The sequence below is a fragment of the Pocillopora verrucosa genome, chromosome 3, assembly GCF_036669915.1.
Source record: "Pocillopora verrucosa isolate sample1 chromosome 3, ASM3666991v2, whole genome shotgun sequence".
In the NCBI taxonomy this organism is placed as follows: domain Eukaryota; kingdom Metazoa; phylum Cnidaria; class Anthozoa; order Scleractinia; family Pocilloporidae; genus Pocillopora; species Pocillopora verrucosa.
Window position 1 is genome coordinate 16,818,589 of NC_089314.1, and position 18,895 is coordinate 16,837,483.

At 36.7% G+C, this 18,895-nt stretch overlaps 2 protein-coding genes, 1 non-coding gene and 1 pseudogene across 3 annotated transcripts in view; 3 read left to right on the forward strand and 1 right to left on the reverse strand.

Annotated features, from left to right (window-relative positions):
• LOC131783655 (maestro heat-like repeat-containing protein family member 1) overlaps positions 1–6,652 on the reverse strand; it is a 39,237-nt gene extending 32,585 nt beyond the window's left edge. The window contains exons 1-11 of the mRNA XM_059100415.2: positions 6,499–6,652; positions 5,156–5,301; positions 4,633–4,764; positions 3,779–3,941; positions 3,215–3,313; positions 2,612–2,763; positions 2,358–2,498; positions 1,937–2,029; positions 1,274–1,352; positions 478–591; positions 225–298 (exon numbers count right to left, since the gene is read on the reverse strand). Of these exons, the coding sequence (XP_058956398.2) occupies positions 225–298; positions 478–591; positions 1,274–1,352; positions 1,937–2,029; positions 2,358–2,498; positions 2,612–2,763; positions 3,215–3,313; positions 3,779–3,941; positions 4,633–4,764; positions 5,156–5,301; positions 6,499–6,541 (1,236 nt within the window). The 5' untranslated portion in view covers positions 6,542–6,652. The remainder of the gene's footprint in view (positions 1–224; positions 299–477; positions 592–1,273; positions 1,353–1,936; positions 2,030–2,357; positions 2,499–2,611; positions 2,764–3,214; positions 3,314–3,778; positions 3,942–4,632; positions 4,765–5,155; positions 5,302–6,498) is intronic.
• On the forward strand, positions 6,635–7,385 carry LOC131783648 (uncharacterized; annotated as a pseudogene).
• Positions 7,386–7,448: 63 nt separating this feature from the next.
• Trnad-guc (transfer RNA aspartic acid (anticodon GUC)) lies at positions 7,449–7,520 on the forward strand. Its single transcript has one exon. It is a non-coding gene; the product is annotated as a tRNA-Asp (tRNA).
• A 1,267-nt stretch (positions 7,521–8,787) lies between these two features.
• On the forward strand, positions 8,788–12,199 carry LOC131783654 (glycoprotein-N-acetylgalactosamine 3-beta-galactosyltransferase 1-like). Its single transcript, XM_059100413.2, has one exon. It carries the CDS (start codon positions 8,790–8,792, stop codon positions 9,852–9,854), a length of 1,065 nt encoding a protein of 354 aa, XP_058956396.1. The 5' UTR covers positions 8,788–8,789; the 3' UTR covers positions 9,855–12,199.
• Positions 12,200–18,895: the final 6,696 nt, after the last annotated feature.

Here is an 18,895-nt window from a genome sequence, read left to right on the forward strand (position 1 = left end):
TTAAAGCCTTTAAGTATTCTAATGAAATTTTTTCCCCTTTTAGAATGATGATTAGCAAATTTTACCATTTTTCTTGATGAATTTGTTTGTGAAGACAGATTGTAAAGATCAGTCTTTGCAGAGAAGAAAGTTTCACTAAAAAATTAGGAAGATAGGTAGTCAGAATATTGGGTTTTCTGATTACGTATTGTACTTGGAATTTTTTGCTCAATCAGCAGTTTTACCTTCAAGTTTTGGTCGCTGAACAGAATCTGCACGCCTGTGATAATCAGTTCTTCTTTGTTCTCTAAATATGAACCTAAAATAAGCAAAAGTAAGTGTCCCATCAGACTAAAGTTAAACAAGATTGAATAATTATCTCAAAATGTTGGACCTGAACCCCTCACATTAGAGTAGCAGTGTACCAATACAACATAAAACTAAAAAACAGACATGCAAGGAGACGCTTTACCCTGCTATTTAACATGTTGGACTCACCAGAGGAGTTGACTAAATGTTTAATAACAGCCAGAGATCCAATTCTAGTCTTTTCATAATTAGCCTCCAACTTTTGAAGCAAGAATGCAATGACACGGTCTGAGATTGCTGGTGCTAAAGGATAAAAACAGATTCATTTAAACCACATAGCTAATGTAAGCTCCTAAGTGTTAGATGGTAACGCACTTACAGACTCTTTGATGTAATTTACTGAATATTGACATAAAAAATTAGAAACAATCATTGTAACATTTGCCTCATCACTTGTTTACTATTCCTTCATTTGAGATTATTTTATTAAATTAGTTCTTGCTCATGAGACCTGGACTAGAGATTAGAATGACCACAAAAGAATTCCAACTGCTTGAGAAAATTTTAATGGACTATGGGATGAAAAGGACAAAGAAAGAAACATGGGAGTGGTTAAGACTTTTCATTTAAGGAAGAAAGAAACAGCAGCATCTGACAAGCATCAAAGAGGTATGTCAGTTAGTTTTATTTCAATAAGTTACCACTTTCTTGAAGAACAGGAGGCATAAAACATGCCTTAAAATACATGTAGCTACTTCATTGCAAAAATTTCTCTCAGTTGGATGATTTTTATCTTATTATGTCTTTCTACCAGGCCCTAGAGGCCATAAAGAGCCCTTGAGAGTATGCAAAGAAGCATAAAAATTTTTTAAGGACTAGATCCTGGAAACCCAAGGAAATAATACTTTACTATTTGGTAAAAAAAAAAAAAAAAAAAAAAAAAAAAAAGTGATAAAATGGTGTTGTAACGATTAAATTCACTTACTAAGAACAGAAAAACATCTTAAAACTTCATTGTGATTCTTGACTGAGACTGGATTGGAAAAATCTGGCATGTTACAAGCCTAGAAAATAACAAATTAGGAACAGAGAAGCGTGTCTCTACAGTGTCGATTGAAATACTGCCTATTGGTTGATTTCTGTGACCAGGTTTTGCTTCAGCAACCTTGCATGTTATGGGATGAGTTTGTCACATGTTCTCACCCCTGCCCCTTACAGTTATTTTTACCCTGGTTTTATAGCTTTCCTTTAATTTTGAAGTATTGAAATATCCTTTCAAAAAAATGTAGGCTAATTACTGAATCTGGGCTAAAATGTCCCAGATATTAATGAACAGAAATTTCAATAAAAAATGTGAGGGCCAAGATGAAAGTTGATAAAAATCTATCAAGGAATCTATTAAAGATCTATCAGTCTATTAGTGAAAAACAAAACAGTCAGTTCTGCTGGTCTTTTCTCAGAAGCACCTATTTCAGTAAGTATTTGAAATAATTAACTTAACAATAAAAATTAACTTAACAATCATTCTACATAGTACATCAAGATGCTTGACAAGGTGAAAAGCTTATCAAAATCAGATAAGAGAAATATTCTGAGGCAGAAAATCAAATACTATTAAAAAGAACAACAGCTTAATTCAAACTTTTACCATGCTGTGCACTCCTCCCAATACATTTTCCACTAAAGGAAGCAGAATTTCTCCACCATCTTTACAAGAGGCTTTCAAAACCATACACAGACCCTGCAGAAATGTAAGGAAATACTCTAATAGTCTTAAGGCAGTTAAATATGCCTTAGTGTAAATCTTTATGTCATGACATCAGTATGCATATTCTCCATTCTGTTCCCAGTATCATGAGGTGCTGATGAGGAGAATTTGAGTAACAATCAAGAGCAGTTTATGACCATTACCTTAATGGGTGATGCTAGTCACTCTTATGGGTCAAAGGATAAAGCTTCTGATTTAAGAAACTTTTAACAGTGAAAGAAATATTTTGGAAAGGAAATCATAGCAAACTTGGCATTTCAACACAGCAAAGAAATTAATTTTGCTTATACTGAGTCCATACCTGTGTAATGAGGTAGTGTTCTGTGTGTTTTTTGTACAGAGCTGTGATACCAGGCAGTAACTTTGGCAACTGCTCCTCAAGCTTGTCTTTTGCCATAATAAGGGTCATATGACCAATGGCATCCACAACAGCTAGTCTAATCTAAAAAACAAATAACATTATCTTCTAAACCAAACCTGACTCAAAACCAGCCAGTTTTTAGTATCAATGTATTGTACTGTCAATAACTAAAGATGTTCTTAGCTTTTTCTTGCCTTGGCTTCACTGGCTCTGATCCACACACTAAATAAAATGTCATAAGCTGATGATATTTCACCATAAAATCTGTCAACTGTGATATCAGGGTATGGCGCACTCTCTGCATTTGCAACATAGTCAATGATGCTCTCACAAAATCTGGCAAGACCTGCAAGGAAAACATCAAACATGAAAGTAGCTACACTTTTCAGGGTCCATCTAGTAAATAAATCTCTCCAGAGATCTGAAATACAGTTCAAATGATTTGGACAATAGTATAGGTGGAAAGAGGCATTCATGGAAAGTCATCTGTCAAACTGAGTTTCAATTTTCCAAGAAAAAAAAAAAGATAAAAAGCAGACTGCTGCCACTAAATGGTCAGTAGTAACCAACCCTTGCATTATGCATGCAGAAATGTGCAACAGTATACTGCAAGTACATCTTGAAGAGAAGCTTAAAGTATGAGCTGAAATCAAACTCCTTCTGATTATAGAACAAGCAAATGTGCTGGTTCTTTGTAACTGATTTGGCACAAATGTTTCAACTTCAACCTTCTAGAACCACATTTTTTGTATTTTAAATCTGATGCAACATGCTGCTGATTTAACTCTTGCTCTTACAGTTAGCAATGACCCATTTCAAATTGTCTTGCTTGGCCATTCCCATCATGGGCAACATGCGACCTAGGATGTCTTTCAGGAAAGGGACAACACCATAGGCTGAGTAGAAAGAAAAACAAAACAGAAATTTAATTGCAAGCCCACTATACCTAACCATTAACAAAATACCATTTGACTGTAAGATTAAAGTTTTTTGTATTCTTTCAATGAATTCCTTCTTTCAAAGACCTCCAGCTTCCTTTCCATTTTACCTATCTCCTCCCCTCTGTAATGACCTTTCAACCTACTCTTCCCCCCCCCTCTATCCCCACCACTAGTTCTAATAGTAACAAGATGAAAGTAAAGGGGGCGAGTTTCCAAAGTATCTGTGATATGCCATCAGTGGGTAGTATTAGTAGATAATTTGCTTTTATCAAGTGAGTTGATAATGTATATTGGCCACTATAGAGAGTTTTGTGTGCTAGCCCTTTGTTAGGGGGAATGAAGACGAATAGAAACAAGAAAATCTTCTGGATTTTAGCATATCTATATCACCAGAAAAAAGTGAACTGTTTTATCACTCACGATTAGAAATGGAGAAAGATGCCAGAGTCTGCACAACAAAGTAGTGAGGTAGTGTGCCAGGAGCTAACTTATCCAGGAGCTCAGCCATCACCTGGTGATCAAACCTCTTTCCTAGAGCAACCAACACCTCAGAAGCTGCAGACTGCCAATCAGGCTCCACTTCCTAAACAGTGATAAATCACAAATTCGATATCACTTTTTTTCTTTTTGATAATCATATTCCTGTACATCAGCTAATGTTGTTTAAAGAACCCCAACTAAATTTCTATCTTATGCTCCATAACAAATTGGCTGAGTTCACACATAGCAAGATTTATATTCACCCTGATCTCTCAAAGCAATGCAAACAAAAGACGATCAGGTAATAGCAGACAGTTCACTGAGAAATCATAATGGAAAAATTTAAATACCAACTTGTTTTGAATTGAAGTATAACGACTGGCATGATGCTTTTTGGCTAAAATTGGTGGGATTTTTCATGAAAGAAGCACTCTTCATAGTTATTGTAGCAGAGTAGAGGGTACAGGAATGGTGTATTATCCAGCCTGTATTGAAATATCATTGTACTCATCATCACATAACTCTTTTCATTTTGTTAAGACCAGTCCACTTCTAAAAACAAACTAAAAATAGACCTAAAATGCAAGAAAATGCATCTTTGGAAGGCTAAGACCTAATAGGGACAGAAAGTCCTCCATGCCATCAAAAACCTATCTACCAGCTTTTCTAAATGATTCATTTACATTAAGTTTTATTAAAACCAGTTGTATGGAGCGTTGATTAAGAAATCAATTATATTGTTCCTAGTTGAGTTTCCTCATCCTACACAATATCATTACCATTATTATTCTTACCTTGCTCTTGGTCATCTCTGCTGATGCCAACTTGATCATTTGCTTTCCTAAACCCAGTGACAGTGTACTTAGTGTGTCGTGAATAATCTTTGAAGCTGATTTCAGGAGAACAACTCTATGACCCTGGCTTAGCTAAAAACAAAATAATAAAAGATAAACTCATAAAGTAGTCTTACCTTTAGGTAACACCCTCCAGTTAATAAAAGTGTCTATCATCATTTACGTATCTCACAGATAACATAAATATTGATATTTTGCCATTCATATTTCAAGAAGAGTGAAAAGGATAAGGTCAAGTAGTCAAACTTTGTCAAAAAAAGAAAAAGGAGTTGGTACAGTATGTATCGGATTTTCATCAAGTTACTATTCTATCACTGACATTGTCAACATATTTTTTCCTCTCTCTATTCTAAACCCACTGCTAAAAAAAATGGATGCTGAAGTTGATCTATATATAAAATATATCTTACACAATTAACTCACATCAAATAAAGTTGTCTATAATTTTCATCATCAAACTTACCTTCTGATGTTTGATAAGATATCCCTTGATGGCACTCAGAACCATTTCTGGTTGTTTCTTTCCAAGTTCATGCAGAGATGTCATGATCATTTGTCGCACCTCATGCTGTTTATCATTGGCTGCATCAATAAGAGCCAAACAGAGTTCTGAAGGAAGAAAAATAAACAAGGGTAAAAATGTGCAGAGACTAAGTGGCTTTTTAGAGTAAACACTTGATTACATATTAAGAGAGGCAAGTCCCTTGTGTCATAATCTGGGGCAAGACATTTCACTCTCAAAGTTCCTCTCTCTCTATTTAGGAATTTAAAGGGAAAGTCATATGCAGAGCTGTCAAGGAAATCTAACAAAATTCTTAAAGGTTGCCTGCTATGAAAAATCATCCCATCCTAGTGGAGTACCAACACCACTAGTTGCTATAGAAACTAACTAGGACAAGTTGTGACAGGTCAAGCCTGTCCCTAAAACTCTGTATGTTGGATCAGTTGGTAGATTACAGTAGGAAATTACTGGGTTTGTTGGTGTATGACAATGTTAGAGGGAATGGATATCAATTATCATAGATTTAACCACTAGCTAAGGAAGCAGCATCCAGGTGAAGTATGTTCCACTTCATGCCAAACTCAAGTACCATCACACACTTATGCACACTGAAAATTTTCCATTGATTCCAAACCAATCATTTTTATAGACATCAGTGATATTTCTGTACACAATAAGTATTTTTTTCAGATGCTACTCTTGGATGCAGTTCTTCCATAAAAATATACAAATTTGGTTGTTTAGACACTATATACAACTACAAAACAAATCTGCTTACAAAAATGTGCCGCAGAATAATGTTAACTAATGAGCTCATTAAAATGACTTCTGTCTCAAATCTCTTTGGATCGCCACTCATAGCTCCAGTTCGGATTATCAGCAACTTTCATAAGGGGTCAAGGGAAGGTTGATATATTGATATAATGGATCAGTGCTGCGGGTCATCAGGAGCCATTAACATGTGTTAAATGATGGATAAATTTGCCTCAAATACTTTTATGAGGAACTTTAGAAAACAGTATTGAATTATATAAACCAGCGAAGCTGCCATCGCCAATGACACATACGGAAAGAACAGGGAAACTATTGTGACGATTCATCTACCCTAAATTCACCTTTACTTCATGAACCGCACTTCTTTAAAAGTTCCAGCTTGTAGAAAACTTAAGTTTTTCCTTTTTCCGGGCATGAATTCAGTATGGAAATCAGTGAAATCATGACGTTTGAAGATCACAAGTGTTATTTTTCTGAGAATTTAATGGTCACGAGTTTAGAACCAAGCTAAGCGAGATGGAATCACTTACCATCGACTTGGCCTCCTGTTTTCTTCACCTCGTCTTCTGCCATCTTTAAACCTGTTGATAGTTCTTCAAGTCACCGAAGACAAATTCATTCGCGCTGAAAAAGAGCTAGAATTCGAGAAAATACCCAACCACTAAAATGTGGATTTGGAAACCTTCCCCTCAAAAACCGCAGAAGTATTGAAACTACCGCAGGCTCAAAGCGCGCCTAAACATAGATCGGGGATCAGCGAAATTACGTCACGGAGTTTACTAGTGAAGATGTTTTGCTGATCATGTTTTCCTTTTTGGACGTGAAATCTCTCTGTATAAGAGTCAGATTTACCGACGTTGGAAAAATATCTCTAACTCCAACATTCTGTGGAAATCGCATGTAGGAGCTTTGCAAACGTCGTAAGATTACAGTTCATCTGGGAAGAGCAAAAGGCTGACAACGCGCTTTGCTCAGCTGATCACAGGACGTTTGTATCCTAGAACTTTTGCAAAGACGGAAAGGAAGTTAAGTTTCAATGCTTTGTGTACCATGCTAATTCCTGTGGAAGCTGGAAAGTTTGTCGAACTGACGATGAAGAAAAAGACTCCAATTCGTGAGCTCGTTGAATCACATGAATTCTCTCACGTTGTTAGAAAGGCATTTAGTTCGCACTCGAAAAGTGAGACGATCAGCATGAAAAGGACATTCTGCTTCAAGAAAAAAGTAGTGAACATTTGAATGAAGGAAAAGCTATCAGGCAGTTGTTAGGATTAACAAAGGGCTCTTTCGATTGGAATATTCGAAGCCTTCCAATTATGACAGTTGCATTTCGGAGTTTTTCAATCGTATTTTTGTCTATAGCACCTTGGTCAATTGATCTCTAGTTTCTTCCACTTGGCTCCTTTACCGTCAATAGTAAGTGAGTTGTGAAATGTAGAAAACATTTAATATTTAATATTTCACATTACTTCCAGCCGAATCCTCGGTAGTATAGTGGTGAGTATCCCCGCCTGTCACGCGGGAGACCGGGGTTCGATTCCCCGCCGGGGAGACACAATAAATTTTTTTTTCTTTTAACCTTTCCATCCTTTGATTTAGGAATTGAATCTTCATTTGAGTATTTGAAGCATTTACCCTTTTTTAGGAACACGTTAAAAATTCCCAATGAGAATTATATGATACTACTTATTGAAGAAGACAACTAAGGAGGCGTTTATAGGTACTGTAGTAAACACTTCAAACCATTTTCCTTCATTTTCTTCAAATACAACTCAAGCTACCTTTTTATCTAAATAAAAAAATGCACTGGCCAGCAGTAAACTTTAATTCACCTGAATAAGACGCCTGCACTGTAATCAAGAAATTTTAATGAATGGGTTTTTTACCCGTACCCAAATCTCTATTTGAAAACGTTCACTGTATTTCGTGATCTTTCCTCTATCTCCCACGAGAATTTTCCCACTTGAAATCTTTTAATATTGCCGGATTGTCATTTCTTTTTCCTTAAAAATAACTCCCTGCTAACATTTAAGCGAGTGAAAGTTTCACTCGCAAGAGCCACCTAATTCAATTATCTTCAATTCTCTCGGTCTGTTGTTTCCCATTTGGCTATTTGTATGGACTTATCTCGTGTTTTTTTTTTTTTTCCAATAATATAAATTCTGATAAGTTGAAGAAAGTCCCTCTCTTCAATTTAAACGACTCAACGAATTGTATCTGCCTTTTGTTCTCTGTTATTTGTGGTTCTATCAGTCTCTCTGAAAAAAGCTTTTCTCTCACAAGCGGTTCCCTGTGCATAATTTATACTATTGACATGAACCACTTTTCACCTATAAATGTCAAAGTAGAACACAACTCAAATATTCTCGGTAGATCACCGCGTGAGGGACCCTAAAAAGACTGGATATTAAAGAAATGAATAAGTGAGGCAGCTCGAATAACGAGAAGATGACACGTAGTCGTTAGATGTCAATTTAAAAAAAAAAGTCTTATGAGTGGCATTTAAACATGAGCTAAATGATTTCTTTCGTTTTCAAATATTTGGTTAGCCGTGTTAAACGTTTATTCAGCTACTTGGGTACCCGAGGAATTGAAGATCTAACGGCGAAATAAAAAGTTAAAATAGAGAATTCAAACACTTGAACACCTTAGTAGAGACAAAATTTTCAAAATACACCAGAAATGTTGAAAAATAATTGCAAATGACAAAGAAGTAGAACAAAACTACTTGTCTACCCGCTTAGATCTTTTGTTCGCCGAACGATTACAACACCACATCGAGGTTGCGTGACACTGTACATTATTACCTTACATGTAAATCATGGCGGCTGCACGGTCAACGATCCTTGCGTTTGCCCTAGGTCTTTCGTTTGGGGTTTTTGTCGTTACTGTTCTAAACCGCTTCAATCAGGAGGAGACTATGCAAAAGTTTTTTGTTCCAGAAAAGACCCATGAAGGAGAAATGCTAGATATTACACATAAAATGATTCAGAGGGGAAGTAACTTCAAAGTCGATTCACCAGTGGATTTTAATGTCGACATGAAAGATCATCATCACCACCTTTCTTTGAATAAAGAGGCTCTTGAGGAGCAAAAAAAGATAAAGATTTTATGCTGGGTAATGACGAGCCCTAAAACTCTGCACGTCAAAGGCAAACCAGTTAAGGAGACTTGGGGGAAGCGCTGCAATATTCTTTTGTTTATGAGCTCGGAAGCGGACCCAAAGTTCCCCGCAATCGGACTCGATGTTCAAGAAGGGCGCGAGAACTTGTGGTCGAAAACCCGCGCTGCTTGGGATTATGTTTATACTCATCACCTCAACGATGCTGACTGGTTCATGAAAGCAGACGACGATACGTATGTTATCATCGAAAATCTCCGACATCTGGTGTCTAAAATGAATCCCGACGAACCGCATTTCCTTGGAAGACACTTCAAAACATTCGGAGGGTACAACAGCGGCGGGGCTGGATATGTATTCAGTCGGGAAACAGTTCGTAGATTTAAGAAAGCATTGGGAGATACCTCCATTTGTTCGACTACAAGCTTTGCCGAAGATGTGGAAGTTGGAAAGTGTCTCAATGCCGTGGGAGTGAAACCCGACCAAACGAGAGATTCAAGTGGAAGAGAGACGTTTATGCCGCTCCCCCCGGAACACCACTTGATTCCCGGTTATTTACCCAAAGATTTTTGGCTTTGGTCATATGATAGCAACCCATACAAAGAGGGACCTGAGTGTTGTTCAGATCATGCCATCACTTTCCATTACATTAATCCAAACAATATGTATGTTTTAGAGTACATGGTTTACCATCTCAGGCCTTATGGAATGGTTCATGATGATCACTCTTCCACTGAGGGTTCTGGAGGGGCAAAACAAAAATAAACAACTTGATTTTTGGAAGAGTTCAATATGACATACTTTCGAACCTGTATTAAGCAGCTCGATATTAACATTCTAACTCCTAAAAGTGATTAACATGTAACTTCTCCTTTTAAAATTCATACATTAATCAGCAATCAGGTAATGAGAATACTCATTTTATCAGGTTACATTGTCCCCATCTGTTTGAATGGTCACTCAAAGAGAACCACTCATCAAGTGACTGACTACTCAATACAGGTTCCACTTTAATGTATTTGAAATATATCTATTAGTATAATATATTTGAGAATAGCACATAATGATAACGAGTTTTATCCAAGAGGAGCTCAGTGTGTTTGATTTTATCATAGGTTTTCAATTTTACTTCCCTCAGATTCTGCATACAATATTTTGTTACAATGAGTTTAAAGTGAAGGTATGTTGAATTAAAGCTAAGCATAAAAATGTACCCCATGGATATATATTGCAACTTGAGGTTCCTTTTTCCTTTATGATCACTGGTAAGGTAGTTATGAGCTGCAGCTCATCTTATGGTAATTTAGAGTAATTTGGTTTTATCAACTGAGTTTATATCATAAATTGGTCACAGTAAAGAGTTATAAAAGTGATGTTTTGAGTGTTAGCCCTTAGTGGCTCTGACAAAGGGCTACTGCTAGATATTACACATAAAATGATTCAAAGGGGAAGGAACTTCAAAGTTACAGTTCACTTTGAAATTTCCTCTATGGTTTAGCGACCCTCTGAAATGAAAAATGTCCCATCAAAACTAACTCAGAAGGACAAATTGACCCAAAGTAGTCAAATCCTAGCTCAAACCCTGCTTATAGAAATGGACACACTCTGATTGGTATGCCATATCTTTTTATAATAATTCCGCACAAGTTAACTATCATACTGAATTCAAAATGGCCACTGCATAGCTCTTTTGATGTCTATGAGGATAAAAGTAACAGAACTTTCATTGTTTGACATTGGACAATGAATCTCCTCAAGTTCAGTTAATCTTTACAGATAATTTAACATTATTGAATAATATTCACTCCACCCTAGGTGAATAATTAGTGTCACGTAGAAGTTCCTCAGAGCAGGTCGTACAATGAAAAATACTATGTAAATTGAGTGGAATTTCTGACTGGCCTAAAGTGTATTACGAGCTTACATGCAGATAATTTATATTCCTTTTTCTTTGTTTTGTTACAAAAGGAACATTTAAACTGCTTTGTAAATTAGTTCTCATATCCTGAAGGTTGGTTTCAGGGATTTCAATAATTTCAGTGGACATATTTAAAGATGGTTCATTTAACAGAGCCAGAAAATATAACAGGAATTTAATTGTTTTTCTTGCAAAATCATTGAAAATAGTTGAACAGCAGATTTTGTATCTTAAATGCCTTTTAATGTTGAACTCATAATGAACAAGACTTAGCCAAAGGCACTAAATCGTTATGTAGCATTTGGATGTAACAGTTAGAGAAGAAACTATGTGCAAGGGTAATAGTAGTTTATTATAGTGAAATTGCTGCACAACCATGGACTTCTTTGTTACCATGTTGTATCTTGCTAAAATAATAAAAGATATTTTCCATTCAGTGCCAACTCAAAGCTATTAATAATAACTTTTCTATTTATCTACATTTGTTTACTGTATCAAAACATTGGTCCAATCATCAAAGATGGCTTGATTGGACAAGAAAGAAGTTTTCTTTTAATTTTTCTTTTCACTTGGCAAAATTTACAGCAGGATATTGTGAAAAGATGGAACCATCAATTGTAGAGGACCTTCATGAACTTGTTTTCACCAGCATAAAGCAAAAGATTTCACACACAGGATAACAAATATATTCCATCCACCGCTCCATGTTCTTTTGAACTGCACACTCAACTGCATTTATTTGATTTGAGAAATATTCATATTAAGATCTGGAAGGTTCAGAAGAAACTCTTGAGGGGTCTGGAATAAACAAGTTGAAATTGTTAAAGATGAGTGTATCTTCAACAAGATAGAGATTTTTAAAAGCCTTCAGTTAGACCTTAAGTGATGATAGACTGGCACAGAGAAGTCATAAATATTTATGAGAGGTTATAGTGAACATTCATAAGGTCTCCTATATTGGTAGCTGTTTTCATCCTGGAAGACATTTTATTCTGACATCATTTCAGCTTCAGCTGTCTTGTTTTTGGCAGCAGTTAGAGGTTGTAAATGGCTAAATTGTTTGTGTTTTCCAATTGGTGTTCCTTTGATTGTTGCAAGAGGTTCTCCAGCCCTATTTTGTATTAAATATGAACACAATTTGATCCATGCAGTCTATTACTGATGATTGATCAAACTCTTTTTATTTAACTCAGGTATGAGAATAATTAACCAGTAATTAATGCCCCATGCAGTCAAATAATAGATAAACTATGTTATTCTAGGAACAGGAAAATAATTAAAAATGTATTGTTTAAAATTTGAATAATGCATCAAAGGCAGTCATCCTTGAAGTGTTTGTCTTGAAATACTCTCTCCAATTGTATTTAGTAGTACTTGGTCACAGTTTTGATAAATAAGTGAGCACGTAATATAATTATTACTGTTTTCTCATATAGGTGGGTCAGGCCAACCAGAATATGCCCTTGTTTTTCTACATAATCGATTTTACTAAGTTTTGTGGAACAATTGCACTGTTAGTGAGCAATACGGCCATATTTGACCATCATAAGCTGCTAATGTTCCATTTCATCATTCGACATTTAAATGTTCTAAAATACGGTCTAAGATTTTTTTTATTTGCTTTCTCTTTGTTTCGTTTTTGTTGTCCTTTTTGTTTTATTTGTTGGTTTTTTTTTCTGATCATTTTCTCAACTTTTTTCCTCTCTTTTGTCTTTTCATTTCAAAGAAAGATCAAGGAAACTGTCTGATGCAAGGGAAAATGAACATCACCGTGGTTACGATAGGAAATGGCGCGAGTTTTCAGGACCAATCACAGTGCGACGTAAAGTGAATGCACTTTTGGAAACTGTTTTGCAATTAATTAAAATTTTCTCCTTATTCCTGGATCGGAATCATAAAATTGGAGGTTCACTCGAGTGATCGAGCGTCTCTACTAAGTCCTGGCACTTTTCAAAGTTTCCCTCTCGTTTCTTTTTCAGTCTTGTTTTTTCTTACTTCCAATTTACTACCGCCTTAGCAATCACAGAGGGAAGTGTGGATTACTGTTAGGGTTACGGTCAGCATTCACGCACTGAACAGGCAATTCCAGCGGAGCAAAGTTCTTATTCAGTATTTCATATATCGTAAACAGCAGCAATTTGATGAGAGCGAATCTGTCAAACTCACTGATTTATTTATGAAGTACAATTTTTCACAGATGGATACCAAAATGTAAACATAGGTAGGTATTTTACCGGATTTCTGGAGTTTTGCATGTACTAATTGCTATGCATGTATGTGGTGGCAATACACCTTCCCGCGCTTCGACATTAACTTAAGATGTTAACTCTGGTATTGGAAACGCGATCTTTTCCAAAGCTAGTAGCTGCACATAATCATTAAGTTCCCATGTGCGTCAAAAGATCATCTCTAATTAATCCATGTTTCTACAGTAACACTAAAACTATTTCAATTGTGACGTCGAGGAAGGTATGACTTCCTTCGTTGCGGGTCAGTGATTAAGCTAATGCTTAGGTTTCATATTTACAAAAATATTTCTAGCTGCCTTTGTCTAAGCAGGGCAACAAGAGTACGGCATGGCTGATTCGAATACTGTCGGTTTCCTGCTCTTCTGTACTTTAGTTTGTACATTTTTCAAAACGCCGGAGGTACAAGCACAAAACTCAAGCATGTGTAAGTAAAATGAAGTAATTTTTAAAGCGAAACAGCGAGAGACAACACAACTCCACACATTTACGTAGTTAAACCTTTCTAGTTTTAAACGACGTTTTGACAATTTTCGAACCCCTGTTAAGCGAAATGAGACACAAATTTGTAAAAGCGGCCTAATGCTAAGGCTTCAGTCTGGTTTTATGAAGGAAAAATTGTTTCAGATAAAGTTGTATAACGTGCCGAACGCAATATTTCACTGATTTCCGGGTGGTAAAAAATAGCAGTTGTCACGGATACGCGCACATTTCAGCACTTCTGTTCTTCAATTTTGATGTGCTCTACTTGCTTGATAATTTGCATCATCTTTATAAGACGTGTCTAAATGACTTAAAGAGATTATTCCGAGCTAATTATGAGCAAGACTTCCATGTAAATGTGAGATATTTGAGCAGACAAACCACTTATCATGTTGATTGGAAACAAACACTCGAACGAAGAATGTTTAAAGCAAGTATAGTATGGCCTCTCGAGAGTGTGACATTTTTTTTTTCCTTCATTGTTTTTCGATTCTCGTTTCCTTGTATTTTGATTGATTGCTAGACTGTTTAAAATAAAACAGTGGTGTCTAAAGTTATATTTCAAATCGTTCGACCATTTAATTGACTTGTTCTGAATAACTTGCTACCGCACAAAGACACAGCTTGATCAGAGATAACCTTTCGTGTTCGAAAATGGGACTCAGTTTTGTATCTATTTTTCTCTGTTTTAGCTGCAATTTCCACTCTAGACAGGAGCACACCTCAGAAGTCAGGTAAGTCTTTGTCTGAGCTAATTTTCATCAAGAAACGAGTTACAGGGTTTGATGCAGAGAACTAGGGTTTGAAGCCGTCACGGTATCCTGACCTCGCTGTTTCTTATCAATCATTAATCCGACCACGATCAATTTCAAGACCGTCCATTTCGAGGTTCATTTCAAGATTTGTTTGTATGTACAAGTTTCGCATTGATATATTCTTGCTATCTCTGGTTCGAATACAGAATTCATCTCCTAAAGCTCTAAGTACTAACCTAACACCAATGCACTTTATTCGGCTACATGAGTATAATCCAATTACGATTAAAATGAATACCAAAAGATTCACGAAGTCCACTTTTTTTTAACCAAGAACTGTAGCTTAAAACAAAACAGTGGTAGATATGTCTAAAGTTATATTTCAAATCGTTCGACTATTTAATTGGCTTGTTCTGAATTTAACTTGCTACCGCACAAAGACACAGATTGATCACGGATAACCTTTCGTGTTCGAAAATGGTACTCAGTTTTGTATCTATTTTTCTCTGTTTTAGCTGAAATTTCCACTCTAGACAAGAGCACACCTCAAAAGTCAGGTAAGTCTTTGTTTGAGCTAATTTTCATCAAGAAACGAGTTACAGGGTTTGATGCAGAGAACTAGGGTTTGAAGCCGTCACGGTATCCTGACCTCGCTGTTTCTTACCAATCATCAATCCGACCACGATCAATTTCAAGATCGTCCATTTCAAGGTTCATTTCAAGATTTGTTTGTATGTACAAGTTTCGCATTGATATTTTCTTGCTATCTCTGGTTCGAATACAAAATTCATCACCTAAAACTCTAAGTACTAACCTAACAGCAATGCACTTTATTCGGCTGCATGAGTATAATCCAATTACGATTAAAATGAATACCAAAAGATTCACGAAGTCCACTTTTTTTTAACCAAGAACCGTAGCTTACAGTTTAAGGCAGAGTCGGTTGTGTTGTTAGACTGTAAACACGTATCTTTCCGAAGTAACGTCCTCTTGTTTTCGGACAAGCAGTATGTGAAACAGATGGAAAATTTGGGCACCAGGTCGTCACCTTGGTATTGCAGAATTTCAAGAATCTACTGTTTGCTCCCACACACATATCTTGTGGCAAAACCTCACTGTAGCGTTTAAAAAAAATTCTATGATAAAAAGAGTAACCACAGGTGAACTTGTCAAAAATTGGATAAAAAAATTTCAGTTACCAAAATCGGGCACAAAAGAAAGCATCTAACTTACCTATGGCAAGACAATAATTATTGTACCTTGAAGTGGTTCAAATTTAGTGATTTAAATGTTCCAGCTCTTAGGGTCTCCCTTCTACACATTATAAGAGGGTTGAGCCCCGGCGGCTAAGGCCACGCACGGGCTCAACCCTGAATGGGGCGCAGATGAGTGTGTCCAGTGATTGGACTATGCTTTAGGAAGGACTGATCTCTGTTTCGAGAAATGGGTAAAATTTGGCAGAAGGGAATAATTTCACCATGATCGGTAGAATTTCGTGGAAACACGAGCGAGGTTCTTTTATTGCTGTTGTCGCTTTGAGTGGTTTTACATATATACCACAGCCCCTCGACCAGCGCCCTTGCACTGATAACAGAAGAATTAGAGCAATTTAAATCAAGGAGATGAACAATCAAACTAAATTAAAGGATGTAAAGATAACCGTGTTAAAAATTGGCTGTTGATCGGTTCAAAGAATTTACTCAAATGTGATTACGATACTAGCTAGGTACCAATAGATAATAAACTATGTACAGATATCGAGCTGCCCAGATTATCGCCAATTGATTTTAACAGAGGATCTCCAAATCTGACCATAGTTTATTTTAGTTATGAACATTTATAAAATAGGCTGAATCATACACTTGTTTTGATTGGTTCTTGCCCATAAGCTATTACAGAACAAACGCATTGATGACTTCACCATCAACGACATTTTGCTTCTGTATTTATTATATAAAACAAATAGACTTCGTGTTGCCGTGGGTCTGATGTGGTGAGAACATCTGACACACTCGTCTGAGCCTTATGTGCTACTTCCGTCTTCCTACCGGCCACATGTTGACGTCATCAGTGATCTATCACCGAACAGAAGCGCGGCAACATGGAATCCATTTGATGAACATACTAATTATTGGCGAAATAGTGGAATATTTGATTACATGCTTGTGAATTATCGTTACTATAGATTTGCTGAAGCCGGAAATCTATTTACTGATTACTTCTAGGACAGAATTTTCAAAACCTCCAAGTCTTATTGTATGGAACATCAAGAAAGCCTACCTAAGCATTGAATTACCGGGTACCCTCACCTAACCCTAAGCAAATCAGTTATAGACTGAATTACTGAACACCTATAAAAACCAGCTGAACCGTTCTAGAACCCTGATAATCTAACCATTAATTCTCCCAACTCACGACTCTTCATTACCTTGTTTACAGTTATTAATAGTTTAATGATGTATTAATTAACAGTTAATAGTTTAATGATGTATAAAGAAAGTGATTTTATTGCCTTGATTATAACTCTTTCAATCCTTAACTTTGCTGGAAAGAGAAATGACGTTAACGTTGCACTCGATTGGGATTCGTGAGTGAGGCGTGATTTCATGAAAGTCTCAAGGTTTCCCAGAAACCTCGCACACAAAAAGACAGATTTGAATTTCTCCCTTTTAAATTCGTGACTCGTGAATTTTCCTAAGCAGCCCAGATCAGGAACACCCCCCGCCCCGTCTCTTGGCTACCCGCTTATTGGTCATTCTTCAAAATCGAAATGAAAGCCGACAATGAAAAAAACCGCTGCTCAATCCCTGGAGGGGCACGCGGTGAACTATGAGCTGAAATTCATACTTGATTCAGTTAAGAGACCTCGATGTAAGCTTAGTCCAAGCACTCTGGGTGTGAAATTCACATAGGTGATAAGAGCATAGTAACGCAAACACGATAAAATTAAGTAAACTGCCGACTAGTGCCGACTGCCTTGATTAATTCAAGACTTCTTTCCAGTTTCTCCCTTCTTAGCTGTTACGGTAAGCAGTACGCATGGCTTTACGCAAATTGTATCAAATATCTCGTCGAGCCAGTTCCCCTCACCACAGGTCTCCTCATCAAGATATCTGGTGACACCATCTTCCATATTTGGGGCTTCTTCAAATGAAAGCATCTCCACCTCACAAAGCAGTTCATCATCGAGTTTGATAATAGTTCAGCAAAAATCCTCAAGAGCCGCGAAAAATCATAGCACAGCGACGAGTCCTGTCGCAAATCATAGTACAATAATAAGTTCCACGAAGATAAAAAGCACAGCCATCAGTACAAGAACTAAGCAAAGCTCGACCATGACCTCATCTCAGGTGACCAATGAGAAAACTATAACCATTACTCCTTCCAAGTCTCAACCAACGAGCAGCTCTGTGAGCGCAACAGTGATTACACCTACAACAAGTACCCCAACCAAAGGTTAGTTTTTAGATTAAGCAGGTTTTGCGCAAAGGCGTGGCCGAGAGGTTCAGGCTGATCGGTGATGGATTTGAAATCTGTACGTGACAATCAGTATCAACAACTGGGCATAGACTCCTCGGTGTAAAGTACTAAATCAACATCTGGGCACAGACTCCTAGATGTAAGATATTTTACTATAAATATCAACATCTGGGTACAGACTCCTCGGTGAAAGATATTTTACGATAAATATCAACATCTGGGCACAGACTACTCGGTGTAAGATATTTTACGATAAATATCAACATCTGGGCACAGAATCCTCGATGTAAGATATTTTACGATAAATATCAACATCTGAGCACAAACTCCTCGATGTAAGATATTTTACGATAAATATCAACATCTGAGCACAAACTCCTCGATGTAAGATATTTTACGATAAATATCAACATCTGGGCACAAACTCCTCGATGTAAGATGTTTTACGATAAATATCAACATCTGGGTACAGACTCCTCGATGTAAGATATTTTACGATAAATATCAACATCTGGGTACAGACTCCTCGGTGTAAGATATTTTACGATAAATATCAACATCTGGGCACAAACTCCTCGATGTAAGATGTTTTACGATAAATATCAACATCTGGGTACAGACTCCTCGGTATAAGATATTTTACGATAAATATCAACATCTGGGCACAGACTCCTCGATGTAAGATATTTTACGATAAATATCCACATCCGGGCACAGACTCCTAGTTGTGAGGTATTTTATTATCAATATCAACATTTAGGCGTAGACCCTTAGATGTTGGGTACTGTACGACTAATACCACAGCTGGGCGCAGAGTCTGATATAAGCTATTTTACGATCAATATCAACATTTGGGCGCTTTCCCCCTCTTTGTCAGTCAGTTCATTGGATTTGATAAGTGAAAATTTATGCGCTCATGAGGAG